The 20,143-nt window shown below is 37.8% G+C and overlaps 1 protein-coding gene across 5 annotated transcripts in view; it reads left to right on the top strand.

Moving 5' to 3' along the window:
• Window positions 1-20,143, top strand: part of GRM8 (glutamate metabotropic receptor 8) — a 765,850-nt gene that overhangs the window by 342,375 nt on the left and 403,332 nt on the right. For all 5 annotated transcript variants that reach the window (XM_045495503.1, XM_045495499.1, XM_045495500.1 and 2 more), the window contains exons 4-6: window positions 15,628-15,763; window positions 16,223-16,377; window positions 17,473-17,610. In XM_045495503.1, coding sequence (XP_045351459.1) covers window positions 15,628-15,763; window positions 16,223-16,377; window positions 17,473-17,610 — 429 coding nt within the window. The remainder of the gene's footprint in view (window positions 1-15,627; window positions 15,764-16,222; window positions 16,378-17,472; window positions 17,611-20,143) is intronic.

Genomic DNA, 20,143 nt, shown 5'->3' with positions numbered 1-20,143 from the left:
TTTTTTTTTTTAAACGTTTATTTATTTTTGGGACAGAGAGAGACAGAGCATGAACGGGGGAGGGGCAGAGAGAGAGGGAGACACAGAGTCGGAAACAGGCTCCAGGCTCTGAGCCATCAGCCCAGAGCCCGACGCGGGGCTCGAACTCACGGACCGCGAGATTGTGACCTGGCTGAAGCCGGACGCTTAACCGACTGCGCCACCCAGGCGCCCCATGACATGTTTTGACATTGAAATAAATAATGCCATGTATTTAGCAATTTGATTAGTTTTGATTAAAATTTATTGAACCCAGCTGAAATCCTTTGTTCTTAGGATTGAGGCTTTGCTATTTCCCCTTCAAGGGGCCATTTTAATTGTTATTTATTTATTTTTTGCTGTATTCTTTCCACCCCAAGATGAGTTGTCTGTTTCTTATTGTGAAAAAGTGAAATTCAATCCCCTTTTGTACATAAATATGGGGTGTTTATCAGATCATATTTAAATTATTAATGACAATCACATTTTCATGGGAAATACCAAACTTTTCTGCTGATAGGTAGTGTTCATTAGAAATAGATTTTACTGGTTTCTGGGGAGCTAAATCAATCATAAGCTCACTTCTGAAATGTTTTCTGACTTTCTGATCCCGGTGTGTATCGATGTGCTATACAGCTACTCTTTATACTTCTCTGACCGTCTATTCCCATGGTCACTTGAAGGAGCCAGTGAATCTTATTCAGAGTTACTAGATTCCATTCTCTTGGTCCTGTGTCCCGAGGTTACCCTGTATTTATTTATATATATATATATATATATTATATATATTTTTATATAATTTATATATATAATTATATATAATATATACGTTTATATATATTTATATACATATTATAGATTATAGATTTATATTTATATATTTATATTTTATATATTTATATTTTATAAATATAATATATTTAATATTTATATATTATATATATTTATATAATTATATAAACATATATAAATATATATACACACACCCTGTATTTCTCAAGTCAAATTGTAATTTTTGTTTTTTTTTTTTTCTTTTTAAATTTTTTTTTTCAATGTTTATTTATTTTTGGGACAGAGAGAGACAGAGCATGAACAGGGGAGGGGCAGAGAGAGAGGGAGACACAGAATCGGAAACAGGCTCCAGGCTCTGTGCCATCAGCCCAGAGCCTGACGCGGGGCTCGAACTCACGGACCATGAGATCGTGACCTGAGCTGAAGTCGGACGCTTAACCGACTGCGCCACCCAGGCGCCCCTGTAATTTTTGTTTTTATATTGTGTTATTTACTGTAAGTATGTTAAGACCAGGGACCATGTCTTATTCATTTTTGTAACTCCAGATTCCAACAGATCACTCAGTATGTAGTAAGGGCTCAGTTAATTCTCTGTGAATGACAGCAGACATGGCTGGGTTTGTGGGGAATAGATGCATGAAGGATACTTTTTTGAGAGGGTGTTAATGAATGAAATTTCAGCCTGACCTAAACCAGACCAAATTCTAAATTACTCAGTCCTGATAGTATCAAACATTGGAATTTTCATTTTGATTATACTACCTTACCTATTGATGCTGTGTTTAGTTATATGTATTGAGATTTAATGACCAAGAAGACAATTATTGAGAGACAATTGCAAAGTACAGTAAGTATTCTTAGCTATTAGAATTAGGTTTATGAGGTCTTCACTCTAGCTTCCTAGCTGTGTGATCTTAGGGACAGTTCCTTCAATATAAAAAGAAGTTTCTAATGTTTACCTTATTCAATAGCACTGGGATATTATGAGGGTGAAATGAAATATTAAAACATGGTGAACTAGGGGCGCCTGGGTGGTGCAGTCGGTTAAGCGTCTGACTTCAGCCAGGTCACGATCTCGCGGTCCGTGAGTTCGAGCCCCGCGTCAGGCTCTGGGCTGATGGCTCAGAGCCTGGAGCCTGTTTCGGATTCTGTGTCTCCCTCTCTCTCTGCCCCTCCCCCGTTCATGCTCTGTCTCTCTCTGTCCCCAAAATAAATAAACGTTGAAAAAAATTAAAAAAAAAAAAAAACAAAAAAAACATGGTGAACTAGTGTTCAGTGAGTCATTATTATTTTCTATACTAAAACGGATTTTTTGGGGCACTTGGGTGACTCAGTCAGTTAAGCATCTGACTCTTGATTTTGGTTCAGGTTATGATCTCATGGTTCCTGAGTTTGAGCCCCACATAGAGCTCTGTGCTGACAGCATGGAGCCTGCTTGGGATTCTGTCTCTCCCTCTCTCTGCCCCTCTCCTACTTGTGTACACGTGCGTGTGTACTCTCTCTCTCAAAATAAATAAACTTAAAAAATAAATAAAATGTATTTTTCATTAAGGAAAAAGTAATAATTGATTTCATTTGTGTATAGGGGAATCTTGCATTGCAAGTTACTAATTGTCCTCTATTTTAGGAAAATCTAGTCCAAAATTTAACAAAAGTGCTTTAAGCTTTTACAACTCAATAGCAAAAAAACCCAAATAACCCAATTTAAAGTCAAATAACTTGAATAGATATTCCTCCCAAGAAAACATACAAATGGCTACTGTGTATATGAAAAGATGCTCAACATCACTGATTATCAGAAAAATGCAAATCACTACTACAATGAAATATTAATTCACACCTGTTAGCATGGCAATAATCACAAAACAAAACAAAAAAAACAACAAAGTATAGCAAATGTTGGCAAGGATTTGGAGAAACTGGGAACTTGTACATTGTTAGTGGGAATGTAAAGTGGTACAGCCATTATTTAAAACTGTGTGTAGCTTCCTCAAAAATATTAAAACTAGAACTACCATATAATTGAGGAGTGTCATTTCTGGGTATTTATCCAAGAGTTGAAATTAGAATCTCAGAGAGATGTCTCTCCCATGTTCATTGCAGCATTATTCACAATAGCCAAGGTATGGAAACAACCTGAATGCCTATTGACAGATAAGTGAATCATCAAAATGTGTAATATACATGCAGTGGAATATTATTCAGTCTTAAAACAGAAGGAAATTCTACTGTTTGTGACAACAGGGACTAACCTGGAGGATATCATGTTCAATGAAGTAAGCCAGTCTCCGAAGGACAAATCCTCTATGATTCTGCTTAAACGAAGTGTCTAAAATAGTCAAACTTGTAGAAGCAGAGAGTGGAATGGTGATTTCCAGGGGCTGGGTAGAAGAAGAAATAGGGAATTGTTCAATGGGTATAAAGTTTCAGTTATAAAAGATGAATACATTCTAGAGACCTGCTACACAATATCGTGCCTATAGTTAACAACACAGTATTGTGCACTTAAAACTTTGTTGAGACAGTAGATCTCATGTTACTTAAGTGTTCTAACTACAAAAAAAGGTGTGTGTGGGGGAACAAAAGGAAACATTTGAAGATAATGGATAAGTATTATTATCCTGATTTTGGTGATAGTATCACAGTTATATACTTATGTCTAGACTTATCAAATTGTGTGCATTAAACATACACAGTTCTTCTGTATACTGTGTATCAACTATACTTCAGTGATGCTGTTAAACTTTTTAAAAGAGAGTCCTTTAAAAAATTAAAATGTAAATGGCTTGCTATCAAGAACATGCATATTCCTTCTCCTCTCTTTGTAGTCCTATTTGAATCCAGGAAGTTAAATATATAACTATATTTTTAACCTTTTTATAACTCAAACACATAGATCAAATCCTGCTCTGGAAAATAATCTTCTATTACCTAGAGAAACAAGTTCTTGCATTTGCTTAAAGAGTGAGTTTCTAAATGCTTTTGGTGCTTATTTTTGTTCTCAGAAGGCCATTTCTTAGTTTAGTTGCCACTGTACATTGGTTGTGGTAAAACTCTTGCTCTAAGGAGTTATTTCGCTAAAATAATGACAATAGAGCTTTCAGTTCCTTCTTCCTTAAATAGAGAATGTTATCCCCCTTTGAATATTTGTTGAAAATGATGCTTTGAGTAAAGACCACTGATTAAAAGCCAATACCAGGGATGCCTGGGTGGCTCAGTCAGTTAAGTGTCTGACTCTTGGTTTTGGCTCAGATCATGATTTCGTGGTTTCATGAGTTCGAAACTCGTGCACTAGCAGCATGGACCCTGCTTGGGATTCTCTCTCTGCCCCTCCTCTCCTCGTGCTGTCTCTGTCTCTCAAAATAAATAAATAAACTTAAAAAAAAAGCCAATACATAATACAATTCAAGTATGCTAATAAGTAGAATAGGATATTACTTGGGTACTTGATAGAAGAATGCTCATGGTTTGCAAGTTCTGATAGCTGCTCTTGAGATACTTTTGAGAGTGTACTATTGGCAGAAGCTATTTGGAAATGACTTTATGCTGTATACACATATAGATGCAGAGATGTTTTGTAAATGATGGTATTTTTAATAAATATGATTATCTCTTTATTAGATCACTCCACTACCTTATGAAATAGGAGCTTCTTGTTCACTCACTTATTCAATCATGCATCCAATGAATGCCCACACATTTCAGGCTTTACTAGACCCTAGAGATATAATGAAATGTAAGCTCTGTGAAGTCAGGGGCCTTCTCTGTCTTGTTTACTACTGTGTACTCTATGTGTAAAAAGCATCTGACAAGTAACAAGTGTTCAATAAATATTTGTTGAATAATTTAAGAAGAGTGGATACCACTGATGTTCCTCCTCCCCCCTCAGTAATTAAATTTAATAGCTGTAATTCTGTAATGAATTCCTAATCTATAACTGAATGACTAGTGTCTAATTTAACTGTAATGGGCTTAATTCACAGTCCAATACTATTTTTTTTCCTAGTCCAGAATGGGTGAGAAATTTAAACAGTGCTCACTTTGATTCCAGTAATTTTGGCCTGAATGTTTTTCCAGGAAATGGCCTGGAAAATATGAAATTCTCTTCTCTCATAGAGTCTGTTCGTATTGTACCTTTGAGCATTTACAGGGAGGTAGTTTTATCTTTTGAAACCTTCTTGTCAAATTGTTGGCCCCAATATCTGGTCATCTACTTTAAAAAGCAAAAACAAACAGATAAAACAAAATAAAAATGCCCAAACACTCCAAAAATAGTACTAAGAAAATAATCCAAAGAAATACAAATGTGTACAACTCATTAGTAAAACTTATTTAAAACTAGTCAAGTCCTCCTTCTTCAACTGTTTCTAACCCTACATTTGCTTTTTTGACCCTACAAAAAATCCTTTTTTTGCCTAGCTCCAGAGATCCTTCCAGCCTGGAGGGTGTGCTCTCTGGTCTCCCTGGGTTCTTCTCCTGTTCTCTCTCTTCTTCCCTTCCCCCTCACCCCCCATGTCATTTCTCTTCTAACTGCCTCTACTTCCTGGTTCTTTTCTTTTCTTTTCTTTTCTTTTCTTTTCTTTTCTTTTCTTTTCTTTTCTTTTTTTTCTTTCTTTTTTCTTTTCTTTTCTTTTCTTTTCTTTCTTTCTTTCTTTCTTTCTTTCTTTCTTTCTTTCTTTCTTTCTTTCTTTCTTTCTCTGAATGTTTCCCACATACTGTACCTATATTGCCTTAGATATTTACAGCTTTTAGGAGTAGGAAAAGAACACATAAGAAGTTTAGGTCTAGCTTGTGATGGGCATGAGTTTCCTTTCTGACTGTAAGACTTTCTACAGTTCACAGCCCATCAACTAGAATCTCAGGTAAGAGTTATTATTCTGTGTACATTTGGGGAGTGAAGTTTGAGGTGTTTTGGAATAATATAGGTAAATATTGCTTGATGAAAATGAGTTACCATTTCTGTTTGGGGTTTGTCAATTTTTTTTTTTCAACGTTTATTTATTTTTGGGACAGAGAGAGACAGAGCATGAACGGGGGAGGGGCAGAGAGGGAGACACAGAATCGGAAACAGGCTCCAGGCTCTGAGCCATCAGCCCAGAGCCTGATGCGGAGCTCGAACTCACGGACCGCGAGATTGTGACCTGGCTGAAGTTGGGCGCTTAACTGACTGCGCCATCCAGGCGCCCCTGGGGTTTGTCAATTTTGATTTAAAAAATATAAAACTGATGTGTTTTCTGTGACAAAAATTAATCTGTTGAGTGCTTATTCAATTCCTTATTTACTCATAGTAATGCATTTGGAAGATAGTAGCATCCCCACGATGTTCAGGTGAGGGACAGAGGCACAGAAATGTTACATAACTTACCCAGAATCACTAGTCAGTAAGAGATGTGCCAGGATTTAGAGCCAGGAAATCTAGCCCCAGAGAAGAGATTCATAACCACTGTACCACTGTGTTCCTTTGAGCAAATATTGGGATCTGTGATGAGTCGTGGCTGAGTTAGAAAGCCAAGTATGTATGGTCACTGACCGTGTGAGACTCTCTCAGCCCAGTCCTCCTGAGCATCAGTGTCTCTGAGATACCATAGACAGGCAGGTGGTGGGCAGGAGATGGCTATCTGTGCCAGTCTTTTTCAGAGTGGCTTGTCCCTGTTGCTAACCTCGATGGGACACATAGGAAGTAGTATTTGGCTCATGCCTTTTTTGTACCAGAAGTTTCATTCCCTTATTTCATTGCTTCTCAGAGTCCCTTTAAGAGTCTACATGGCATTTGATATAGGAAAAAGGATAAAATGTTTTACAGAGAGAAAGAGAAGGAGAAAAAGATAGAATGAGCACAGATTTAAGTACAGTTTTGCTGTTTTAATCCATGTTGTTAAAAATAACACTTTTTCTTTACTGTGATGTGTGAGATAAATCTTCTCTTTCCCAAAGTGCACTTCAAGCTGACAAACGTACACACTCGGATCATACTGTGCACTTTTCTGCGAAGTCCCAGTTGTGCACCACATGTGGAGGTGAAAATATTGTTACAAAAAGTGTGATTACACTTATTTGAACCTCAGAACAAATTTTAGTCAACTATCACTAAAGGACCAGTTACATTAGACCAAGTTGCTATTTTACTTATATCTCCAGAAAGATGGAAAGAAATGATACCAAGGGTAATTAGGGTGGAGACTTGTGATAGTATGATTTATAATAAATATGTATTTGGTTTTTCTCCTATTTTGGGGACAGAACTCCTAAGAATCATGGAATCTTCTAAGTGATGAAAGTAATAGAGGTGTCTTTCATTATGTTAATGAGGTAACTCTGGGAAAGCCCTTAGGTCACCTGAGGACTGGGGCTGGTTTCTGGGAGAACTAACAGTGTGATTAGTGGGTTGGAACTTTCAGTCACATTCCCCCACCTCCAGGAAAGAGAGAGGGGCTGGAGATAGAATTCAATCACCAATGGCCAATGACTTAACCAATCAGGCCTATGTAATGAAGCCTCCAGAAAAACCCAAAAGGACAGGATTTGGAGAGCTTCTGGGTTGGTGAACATCTGCAGATTGGGGGAGAGTGGCACAGTCAGAGAGGGCATGGAAGCTTCGTGCTCTTTTTCCGTATCTTGCCCTATGCATCTCCTTCATCTGGCTATAGTCTTATAAAACTGGTGATCTAGTAAGTGCAATGATTCTCTGAGTTCTGTAAATTGCTCAAGCAAATTAACTGAACCCAAGGAGGGGTCTTAGGGACCTCTGATTTATAGCCAGTTGGTCTGAAGTAGAAGTAACAATCCAGATTGTGACTGGTGCCTAAAGCGAGGTGGGAGAGCAGTCTTAGAGGACTGGCCACACCTGTGGGATCTGATGCTGTCTCTGGGTAGATAGCATCAGAATTGGGTTGAACTGTCAGATAACCAGTTGGTTTCCAGAGAATGGATTCCAGAGAATGGAGACTCCTCTCCTCTCAGGAATTGAAACTGGGATCTGGACACTTTGGAGAGTTTATGTGTTTTTATTGTCTTTAAGGAAAAAACAAAAATTGGTTATTTGGTTTTGTTCATTGCCATTATCTGGAGGCACATTCATAAGAAATAATTATGTAATAGTTTACTATGTCACATTTTTATTTGACCCAAAATGGTCAATTACAGGTAATTTTTTATGCTCAAAAATTTTGACCAGTCAACTTTTACCAAGAGTCTAGTCATTCTCTCTGACAGTTAATAAAATGGTAATTTTGTTGATTTGTTTATGCGCCAAACTGAAGTCTGTCATGCAGATCTAACAGGTTAGACAACCAGAGACTTGACCTAATTTGCTTAGAACTTAACTTGACAGAAATTGTGAACCAACCAACACTGGTAATAATCATGTTGTTTAAAAGAAATCACATTTTATATTCTGTACACAGCTTTGTAAGTAATTTCATTCCTAATAATTTAATCCTCCTCGATTTTCATCACAGTTGGAACTTAGTGCTGTGACATTGTTTCTTGTTTTATTTTTCTCCTTCCACATTATTAATAGAGATTTTGTTCTTAAAAATAAGCAACAACTGAAAATGTGATACTTTATCCTTTCAGATTGCTTTCACAAAACTTCTCTATTGAAATACCAGGGAGTTTTATGATCCTAGTTCTGTTGTCTAAGTTGGCCTATAATTCCAGTTTTGTGCTATTTATATAGATTGCCTTTGTGCAGTACATTTCTTTGTGCAATACAGTCTCTTTGAAGAGGAGTTTTGAAATTAAACAATAACATTTATTAATTATTTGAGATATACTATCATTTTAGAGATGCAATATCTTCATTTCTCTGTAAATTTTAATTTGTATAAATGGTGAATGCCCCTTCAAATCCCCACTTAGCAAAGGCCTGCTGACCTTGCCATTGGGAGGGCTATACTGGCCCTTGAAGATTGCCTGGCTGTAGAGAGCTGCCCTGCCCAATTTTCTAACCCTACCCCTACCTCCACCACTTCAGGACGGGGCCCACATTCAATGACTGATTCGTGTGAAAGTATAATGTCTTGGCCTTCCTGCTCTAATTTAAAACAACCCTGGGAGCCATTCTAGCCTCGGAACTCCCTGTGATGTTGGGAGCTTGTCACTGGGCCATCGCCAGCTGGACTTCTCTGCTCAGTGCTGCTTCCTTGTTGGGCCCTCCATAGAGTGGAGGCCAAGAGCAAATATGCATTTCAAGCTCCTTCTAAGGGTCTGCTTCCTGGGGTACCCAACCTGTGAAAACACTGTCTCAGACACTTTAGATTCCAGCCTCTCAACAATCTATAGGCAAATGTTAAGTGAAAATGTGGTTGTTTCCATAGCAACCTTTGCTTCTTAATAGTTGCTACCACTAATAGTTACATAGTTTTAACTACCGTGTTATTCTTTTAAAGAGTTAAACTCTAATTTTCAACCCAGGTCTTCAAAATACTTATAGACTCTCTTTGAAAAGAGACTTGGATCAATAGGGTGGGAACTGGGGGTTTGAAAAGGAAAATGTGAGTAACTTTTCCCATTCTCTCACGTTGAAATTGCCCCAGTCACATTGTGTTGACCAATAATAGGTGACAGGTGAAATGTAGCCATCTTATCTATTGGCATAGACAAATGGACAAGTATCATTTCTCAGAATTTAGGATATCTGATAATATTATACAAAGAGTGGAAAGGATTCAAGAATGTGATTGGTTGACAATCCCATATTTTAAGTCTGAATATCAACTGTCTCCACTGTCAGGTTCAGTGATGGTGCTTATCTGGTCATGATGATGAGGATTATTAACAACACTAATAACGTACCACATCTGTATAGACCCTTGTTAGATTGCCTTTTTAAAGTTGGTTCTCTTGATATCTCTGGGAGATGGTTTTTATGAACCTTATCACAGAAATGAGGGAACTGAGAGATGAGAGCTTTGTCTCAGGTCACACAGAATCCACTCTTAGGCCTTCTGATGCTAAGTCTGTTTTCTTCCTCACTCCAGTATCTTCCTGCACTGGTGAATCAACTCATGAATGTACCTTTCATCTCTCAGACCTGAGACATCAAGCTACTCACCCATGAAATAAAGAGATAAAACTTATGAAATGGAATTATTTACAAACTTGCCCTTGAATCAAGGAGAGCAAATTATTGTGCCACCCTACAGATGAATACACTAAAGTTAACATGGTATTCTAATTCTTGGAACCCTCATAAAAATGGTTTTGGGAAACAGACCCATTTCAGTGGCAACTTGCTCTGAATTATCATGGTCCACGTTTTAAACTTCTTTTATGTCACTTATTTTTAAACATATATTTACATGCATCCTTTTGTTTCCTGACTTGGCTGAGAGATGTTTGCAGGCAGAACTATCTCATTGTCTTTCTCTATACCATCAGTGCCTATTACAAATCTTCCATCTATTCATTGAACAAATATTTGTTGAAGTCTCTATGTACCAAACATAGTGATAGGTGATAAGGATATGGTGGTAAATGTGAAAGACAAGGTTCAGTACGCATGGAGTTTATAGTCTAAGATGAGAAAAAATAACAAAATAAAAGAATACAATTACTGCAATGCAAAGGAGAAATGGAATACAAAGGACATCAGCAAAGTCTTTCTGAAGACAGGCATTTGCAGGGATAATTGGAAGGTTTTGAGGGTGGACTGGTTATATACTGAAGAAGATTAAGTCAGTTCTAAGAAATCTGTATAGATTCTAAGTATCTTAAGTTCTATTTTTTTTTTAATTTTTTTTTTAACGTTTATTATTGAAAGACAGAGAGAGACAGAGCGTGACCAGGGGAGGGGCAGAGAGAGAGGGAGACACAGAATCTGAAGCAGGCTCCAGGCTGTGAGCTGTCAGCACAGAGCCCGATGCGGGGCTCGAGCTCACAAACCACGAGATCATGACCTGAGCCCAAGTCGGATGCTTAACTGACTGAGCCACTCAGGCACCCCAGTATCTTAAGTTCTTAATACTCAATAGAAGTACTGCATTTGTGTAGCTATAAATTGACTTATAAGGGGCAACCTGCTGGGTTTCTGGGTTTCTTAATGAGTCTTTAAATTTGCTTTATTTTATTCATCAATCATTTGTATCTACTAAACCATTAAGCAACATGTATAGTTAATTCTGGATAAGCAAGATGATGGGAAAAGTCTAGACTTGGAGTCAGACAGACCAGGATCTGAACCTGCGCTCCAGCCTCTTACTGGCTGTTTACACCCCTGTTTCTCATTGTCCTTGTCAAAAATATGGTGATAATACCAACCTTAGAGTGCTGCCATTAGGACTAGTGAGGTATCAGTGAATGAGACTGAGAAAGAACGGTTGTGTATGTTACAAAGTGTATGTAAAGCGTTCAGTTCTACAAATGATCTTCCAATTATTATTAAATAATCAAAAGAAAAAATTACACAGGCAAGGAAATCAAACAGCAAATTCCAGAGAACAACCAATTATAAATTCCTCCATGCAGCATTATTTTCCTACACTTCAGGAAAGTGCTAAGCTTTAGAAATTATTTCATGCAGAACTGGGCACACCTGCAGAACAGGAAAGTTGGTGTCCCTTGAATTGCATGCAGTCAGAATTCTCTCAGGATAAGATATGGAAAAATAGATGTAATAGACATATTCTTTGATGGAGGGCAACTCGTCTTCCTCCTGCTCATGCCAGGAGTCTAAGTCAAGTCTGAGAGTCTCTTTAAATATTAAAACATTAGATAATGTAGGAAAGGTATTGTAGGTATTATAGGTACAGGTATTGATTGTAGGAAAACATATCTTTCACTAAGCCTGAGTGTTTGACTAAATTTCACTGGTATTTGACCAAACTCTCAACAGTATATAATGACTTCTTATGAAATCATGGGCCTGTTTTGAGGGGTGATGATAATTACTACTGCCTTTTGATATAACCTATGCAATTGTTTTTCATCATTAGATAATTTTATATTCTTATCTGGCTTTTCTTATGTGTACATTTTGTCGTTCAATTATATTACAAGATGCTGAAGACAGACAATCTTTGAATGTCTGTAGCTCATGAAACATAGTAGACCTTGAGTGCTTATGAATGGATTAACTGTCGGGCTTTTTGACTGATGTGAAGATAGAAAGTGTGAATGAGTTTCAGAGCTAAGAAAAGAATCCCAATCTTCTAAATGCAATCACTTGGGAAGTAATACAGTCCACAATTTAATAAAATATCCATAAGGCATCAAACAGCAAAATGCCATGTGGAGCAGTTTCCTTATAAGTATTTGTTCAGCTGAAATAAATTAATTGTGTGGTCCCTCTTTCCAGGAAAACAAATTGACCAGGCTGACAAATACGAGGCAGAGACATAAAAAATATGAAATGAATTTAGACTATGTAAGAATCCAACCTAACTTCGCTTTTTACGAACAAAAAGTTTAATAGATCCTTAGTGAATGAATAAATCAATGAATTCAGACTAAACTATGTCTGGATTGCCTGTTTGTCTCATCTGAAATAGTCATAATAAAATTTTTTTCAGTCTTCATTTCTTCCAGCTATGGAGTCAGTAGTAATCTCAAATGATACTTAGGGTATGACATGTCTTTAATGGGATGCTTAAGTAATCACAGCAATTTAATTAAAAGGGCAGTCATGTTTTAAAACAGCTATTGTTCCCTAGAGTGTTACAGTTTTGTTTTCACATTCCTACAGCTACCTAATCCTTCCATTCATCACAGTTTTTTGTTTATTTGTTTTTTTATTTTTAAAAACATTATGCAGTCTTCAGCTTACCACTAGACTTTGTCCTAAAAGTTTTCTCCTCCAAATATGTGGTCACTCCTTTCCATTCACATTTGCTAGTTCCCTCTCCAATGCTATGGTTTTTCAGAGCTCCATCATTCACCTTTTCACCTGTTGTTGATTTAAATATTCCCTCTGAGTGACCTGTTCATTCCTGACACTTCAACTACCTACTGCATCAGCACCTGACAAAACTGTAATTACATTTTCCATCTCTCTTTAGTTCCAGACCAACGTCTTCAATTTGATGTTCCATGGGTCCTTCAAAGACAACCTGTCCTGAATCAGAATCATTCTTTTCTCCTCTATGTACCTTCTCACCCTCCTGTATTGCCTGCTTGTTTAATGGTGGCATCACACAAACTGGTCACAAAGGCCAAAACCTTAGTGTCATGCTTAGTGGTTCCCCACAACCTCACTGCTTAGATAAAATCAGTACAGTCTAAATATATACATTTTTAATTTGTAAATCCTCCCTCAATAAAGCTGGAAAAAATAGTTTGAAGCTTCATTGATTCTAACTCAGATTCTAACATCTCTGTCTACTCCTCCTCGGCACCAGTAGCATTGTCTCAGGCATCATTCTCTGTGGCCTCTTCCAGTAACTTCTTAATGGGGCTCAATACCTCCTGTTCTTTCCACTCCAGTTTGTCCTCTGCATAAGTGACCCTCATCCATTTTTCTTCCATGAAAGGCAGTGTTCACAGATGAGACCTATTTCTATGGGCTTCTTAAAAGGTGAAGAAAGAGAAACATTAAGTGAGGTAGTTAATCACTTTAATTATTCATAATCTTCCACAGGACCTGCACAAACTATGCATGACGTGGCCCCTGTCTACCTCTCATCTTTGTCTCACATTTCTCTCTCTCTCTGTCATTCATTAGCTCGGATGGCTCTTTCCTGCCCTTTCACATGCTGTTCTCACCCATTGTGTCTTCTTTCTGACTTCAACAACATTTTAGGGAGACTTTTCCTGAACACTCCTCCATGTAAATTAAATGCCCTTGGTCTTTCTCATAGAACTCACCATAATTTATAATTATATACTTACTTTAGTTGTTGTTGTTGTTTGCATTTAAGCCTGTTTTACCCACAATGTTTCTACACTCTGAAGGCATAAACTGTGTCTATTATATTCACCATTGCATCCACAGCCCCTGTGCAGTCAGTAGGGGCGTGCAATGAATATTTAATGAAACAATGAATCAATCACCACAACTATTAATGGCATATTAGTAGGCTAGCTATCTACAGGCTCTGTCTGTGGATTATGGGCAATTCCTACTCCTGAAGAGTTTAGTAAGAGCATTGCTATCATAGGGATAACTTAGACCATGCTTTAACTTATAAGAAATATAACCTTCAGTACTCTAACACTGTTAGCATACATTATTGCTACACATGGTAAGTCTGTCCACAATGGCCGTTGTCTGGCTACCAGACATTTCTTCTTTGTTTGGCTACCTGAGGTTTCTTCCCAAGGCATAAAACTCATCATGCAATTCTCCTGCTTCTGAATATTCAGTGGGTTCCCATTGTTTTCAAGATAAAGTCCAAATTATTTGGCATGTCTAACAAAGTCATTCTCAAGCTGGGCCTGGCCATTCTTTGCAACCTCAGCCCCAGCCAGTCTTGACCATAGGCCATGATCAAACAAGGTTCTTTCATACTTTTGCCTATACCAGAAATGCCCCACTTTTGTTCCTAGATGGATGTATATTTGCTCTTTAAAATCTCTTAAGCACTTTAATTACCTCTTCCTCTGTGTTCCCATTATGTAGGTATATCCTCTTAATTGTAAAATTTACCTCATATTCTATGATAATTTATTGGAATGACTATCTCCCAGACTAGATGGTATAACTCCTAGATTAGATTGTGCATCCCCAGTGTCCAGCCCAATACATAACCATATAGTGGAACATAATAATGTTTGGGTGACTGAATGTATTGGCAATTGTTTGGAAGTAAAAATGTCATTACCTACTGAAGCAATGTTATAAATGGTGCTTTCTCATCTGACTCAAAAAAAGCCTATGTAAGCCATAATGCAACTGAATCATATTGCTAATATTCATTTTTCTTCTAATATTAGAATATGTTCACTTTCTACTCTACTGTAATTGAGGAACCCTGACAGGTGGCAGAGGTCATTTCTAAACTTTTCTCTTTGGTTTCTCATTGCCTTAGAAGGAGAGACCAAAGGAAGAACTCTTTTTTTCTTCCTTCCTTCCTTCCTTCCTTCCTTCCTTCCTTCCTTCCTTCCTTCCTTCCTTCCTCCTCACCTCGCCTCTCCTTGCCTTCCCTGCCCTGCCCTCCCCTCCCCTCCCCTTCCTGTCCCCTTCCCCTCTTCCTTCCTTCCTTCCTTCCTTCCTTCCTTCCTTCCTTCCTTCCTTCCTTCCTTCTGTGATAGAGGGATGGGATTGCTGCCATTATGATTTTCTTGGTGGAGACATAATGTCAACTGAGGGTCTGCATCTTTGGAACTTGCCTGCGTCTCAAATAGTCTTGAAGACTGCTTGTTTCATAACATATCATTTTGCTGATACATAAAACTTTCACTGTAATACTATGAGCTGTAAAATGAAATTAACTTTAAAGCAGGTCTACAAATAGATAAAATAGCAAAAGGATCCTTTTACTTAATAGGTGGTCTCACCTATAAGACATACTCACACTTTTTATTAATCCAGGCACTTGTTTTTTAACTTAACATCAAATGAATCAAAACAGCCATTCTTCTTTGCACTCCTTGACTGTCATTACACATTTTGTACACTTTAGCTTTATTATAGACATCCACAAAAATAATCTTTAAGCTTGGAAAATAAAGCAATAACCCTGATGTATGATTAAATAATTGATGTCATTTATTTGATGTATATAGTAATGCAACAAACATGATTGCTTTTAATAGGTGAGAATGAAAGGTCTGAAAAACATATACTGCATTGAATCATTCGTTTTTATAAAATAGCTAACCTCATTAAATTGGTTAATTAAATAAGTCCCATTTCTGAGTCACTCTCTCTTTTTAAAATAGGTGGTGTTTGCATTGCTCAATCACAGAAAATCCCACGTGAACCAAGACCTGGAGAATTTGAAAAAATTATCAAACGCCTGCTAGAAACACCTAATGCTCGGGCAGTGATTATGTTTGCCAATGAAGATGACATCAGGTGCGGATTAATTTTCTTCTTGATGTTGGATCAGATGTGCAATCCACATCCTTTTTTTTTTTTTTAACATATTTCATGTTCAATGTAAAATCTTGTGAGATTTCACAGGAATTGCAGCATTCTCATGCAATTACAGATTGCCTTCTGCTGCACAGAGACACAACAGCCTTGTAGTTCCTAAGTCTGAAATGTCTATAAAGTAAAACTTGGGGGCTGAAAGAAATGAGACAAGTAAGGATGATAGACAGAATAATGTGAATGAGGTTAAGGATAAGGCTAACTAGCAGGTGTCAATATGTTTCCTTTAGAAATGATAAGACTCAGGCAGTTAGTGATTGACTAATTGTTTAACACTGACCTACTGAGTGTATATAATTCAATATATCTGGTCTTATAACATTCATAAGTGTAGTGTTTCTTGAGAAATATGGTATGTTTTATTTCTTTTTATTCCTGTAGGAGGATATTGGAAGCAGCAAAAAAATTAAACCAAAGTGGTCATTTTCTCTGGATTGGCTCAGATAGTTGGGGATCCAAAATAGCACCTGTTTATCAGCAGGAGGAGATTGCAGAAGGAGCGGTGACGATTCTGCCCAAAAGGGCATCAATTGATGGTAAGGACAAGCCGTAGAAAATTTGTTTCATTCCAATTGAATCAAAACTCCAAGGCAAAACCAGAATATCAGCATATGATGAAATGTACCCATGGTTGATGATTCTGGATAGAATTTGTAATTCTGATGGTAGAAATGCCAAGACATTAACTATTTAACTCAATATATATTTTTCATTAGAAAAGAATACCCATTACATTTTTTCTTTAAAAAAGGGAGTTATAGTTGGCCTTAGATATTTCTATGATGTTAGCCCTTTCCATGATGTCGCCCTCTAAGCTTGCGCATTTCCATGGCATAGATGATGGTTACAGCATTGTCATGGGGAGAGTATTTGCTTTCTATAGAATGGAGATGTGAGACTGGGCTGACCCTATAGATAAGTAAATGCAACAGCAAAGATATGGAGCTTCCCTGAGAGGAAGTTTGTCTCCAAGGTATCATTTCCAATCATCTTAGCAGTGACTGAAATTCCTACCTTCCCCATTATCTTTTGGAGGAAAACATTAGTTCCAGGTGATCTCTCTTCTATGAGGTGTCACCCGAGCAGGCTAACACATTAGCCCATTACCCATGACTGCATAAGACTACATCAGAGCTGGTTAGTTTATTGGATTAGCTGAAAAATGGAACATCTAGGACAGATACATTTTGAGTCAGGAAGAAGCATAGCAACCTGGAACATTGACTCCTGTTAGGAGAGAGAGAGAAGAATGAGAAAAGTCTGAGTTGGTTCTGAATATATAGCAGAATGTCGCTGGTCACTGTGATGTAGAGGAGAGGGGGAGGTTGTGATGATGACATTAACAACAGGCCCTCCTGTTATGTTCATCTATACAGCCAGGTGACTCAATGGTGAAGAGTGAGGGTGATGATACTATCTGTTGATTACCCTTGGCTTTTACCATATGGGAAGACTAATTTCTGGGCTATTGGTTCTTCCCCATTTGTTAATACGTTTTGGGTTTTTTTTTCATGCAATAATCACAACATATTCATTCAAATGTCTGACATAATAGCCATTCAAAAGCTCTGACAGTATTTGGTTTTGATTGTGAAAGAATATTAAAATCATACCTTTTCTGTCTAAAATAGGGTTTGATCGCTACTTTAGAAGCCGAACTCTTGCCAATAATCGAAGAAATGTGTGGTTCGCAGAATTTTGGGAGGAGAATTTTGGATGCAAGTTAGGATCACATGGAAAAAGGAACACTCATATAAAGAAATGCACAGGTAACCAGTGAAATGTTTCCCTTCGTGCATTTGTTTTATCATTAACTGAAAAATGAAGTTTTTCTATATGGACAATGATCAGAGTATCTCCTATTTCTTCAAGTTTCTTATCAGTTTCTCAGCAGGATTGAGCATACACTGATCATTCAACAAACTTATGTGTGTTCATTGGTTCTTACAGTCAACAAGTATTTCTTGATCACATGCGACGTGTCCAACACTGGTGTGTTTGAATTCTATTTAGAAACATTTATTGAGTTTCTACTATGGGCAAAGCACTTTAATAGGCTTGGTGGGATATAGACAAAAAAATCAAGAAACAATAGTGGTCTCCAGGAACTTAACATGTAGTTAAGATGAAGATCATAATACATTGCTCTAAGACAGCGGTTTTCTTGCACTATTTCAATCCATGTCCCCTGTAATACGATTGTCCCCCATATCCTGCATAGCTCTTGCAGCTATGATTTTTTTTTATGCTTTACCTTCTGTATCTTGTGCTTAAAAATAATAGTGATATTAAATGCGCATATTTTGAATGTAAGAACGAAACATTTTTTAAAATTTTTAGATAACATGATTGTGTACATAGAACCACCTATGGAATTTTAAAAATTACTTAGAACTTAGTCAATTTAACCAAACCACAGATACAAGGTCAATATAAAAAACCTTTTTATATATCTATATCTATATCTATATCTATATCTATATCTATATCTATCTAGCTGTCTATAGTTTTTTTTATAGAAACTAATATGTGGAAAATGAAATTTAAATAATACTGTGAATAGCAGGATCAAAAACCATAAAAGATTAGGGATAATTTTAACAAAGATGCATAAATCTTCTGCACTGAATACTACAAAACTTGAATGAGCATTTTATAACTATATACCCCTCCCTCACCTACTCGTTGTTCTCATGTTTTGATATATCCTCCTTTCCCTCTGATTATTTCATTTGGCAATAGCTGCTCAGTAGAAGACATAATATGATAAGTGCTAGAGCAGACATAGAATGAGGCTGGGGATGTGAAAAGTAGGCGGCATGCTGTGGAGAGTCTGACTTTAGGTTTCCTGTGTGCCAGGCCCCCTTCCAGGATCTGCAACAGAGATGAGGTCTGTGCTCATGGCGCTTACATTCTAGTGTGAGGAGACAGACAGTAAAGAAGTAAACATATAAATGAAGAGATACTTCCAGATGCTGAGATGTGCTTATGGGAAATACAAGGCGGGTAAATGCGAAGGGCTGACCAGGTGGTGTCGGCAGGGAGGGTGGCCATTAGTCTGTGCAGTCAGAGAATGCTTCTCTAAGGAGGTGACATTGAGATGAGACCTGAATGGCAAGATGTTGTCAGCCATGTGAAGATATGATGGCAAGCCATTCCAGGATCTAGGGCAAGGCTCTTGGTCAAGCCATAGTGGGGGATAAAAATCCCCCACTGGAGTGGGGGCTGGAGTGAGTGAGGGAGGATAGTAAGTAAGAGGGAGAGTGGCTGGGGTTGTGTCATGCAAGTTCTTCAAGTTCTTTCCAGAAACCCCAGAGCTGGGGATTTTGGGTTTTATTCTACCTATAGAATAGAATTATTTGAGGCTTTTTGTCTAGGGCGTTGCTCAGATACCTGTTTCAAACAGATTTTTCTGGCATAAGTATGAGGAGGATTGCAGATCAGGAGAGAGGAAGGTGAAAGATTAGTCAGGGCCCTTTCAGTAGTCCTGGTGATAGGCAGTCACAGCCTAAACAAGGATGTGCAAATCAGGGCAGAACGAGGAAAAAAGTCCTGGAAAGTAGTATTTACAGCAAGTATATGGTGAGTGACTAACAGTGGGGTGGGGGTAAGCAATGGAGATTCTGAATGTAAAATCTCTACCAGCTAGGACTAGGAAAAAGGTAATGTAATTAGTTCGCAGAGAAGACAATGAATGGTAGGTTGGGAGGGGACAAACTTGAATTTGTTTTTGAGATAGCCCCATGGAACTGTCCAGCAGGTGGCAGCATAAGGTCTGAGACCCCACAAAGAATTCAGTACTAATAATACAGGTTCGTGTGTGGCAGATGGAGACTTGGAAGTTAAAGGCAAGGGCAGGGATGCAGTTGCCAGAACTTTTTGGAGCAGAGCTGAGGGATGATAACTGAAGATTCTAGGAGAGGAATCAGGAAGGGCAGCAGAACATGATGGGTTTCAGGAAGGACATGCCCTCCCAGCGTGCAGGAGAAAAGATGGGGTGCGTGCCGTTTCAGTGCTGCGGAGAGGTATGGCTGAGGAATCAGGAGTGTGACAGACTCAGATGGTGAGGTTCTGAGATAGAGCTGGAATAGAGGAAGGGGAGGAAAGAAGGATTTTTTAAAAAAAGTTTGGCAAGGAAAGAAAGGTATGGTAAAACCCTTCAGAAAGAAAGAAGTGGGGTTACAGATATTTCGTTTAGGATAGGGCACATTTGAGCATCTTGTCAGGTAACAATAGCAATCAGAAGGAGTAAAAATTAGCTGTGGGATAGGATCTTGACAGAAACTTTAGGAGAGGCATCAA

The sequence above is a fragment of the Leopardus geoffroyi genome, chromosome A2 (assembly GCF_018350155.1).
Source record: "Leopardus geoffroyi isolate Oge1 chromosome A2, O.geoffroyi_Oge1_pat1.0, whole genome shotgun sequence".
NCBI lineage: Eukaryota > Metazoa > Chordata > Mammalia > Carnivora > Felidae > Leopardus > Leopardus geoffroyi.
This window is presented reverse-complemented; position numbering and strand designations above follow the sequence as displayed.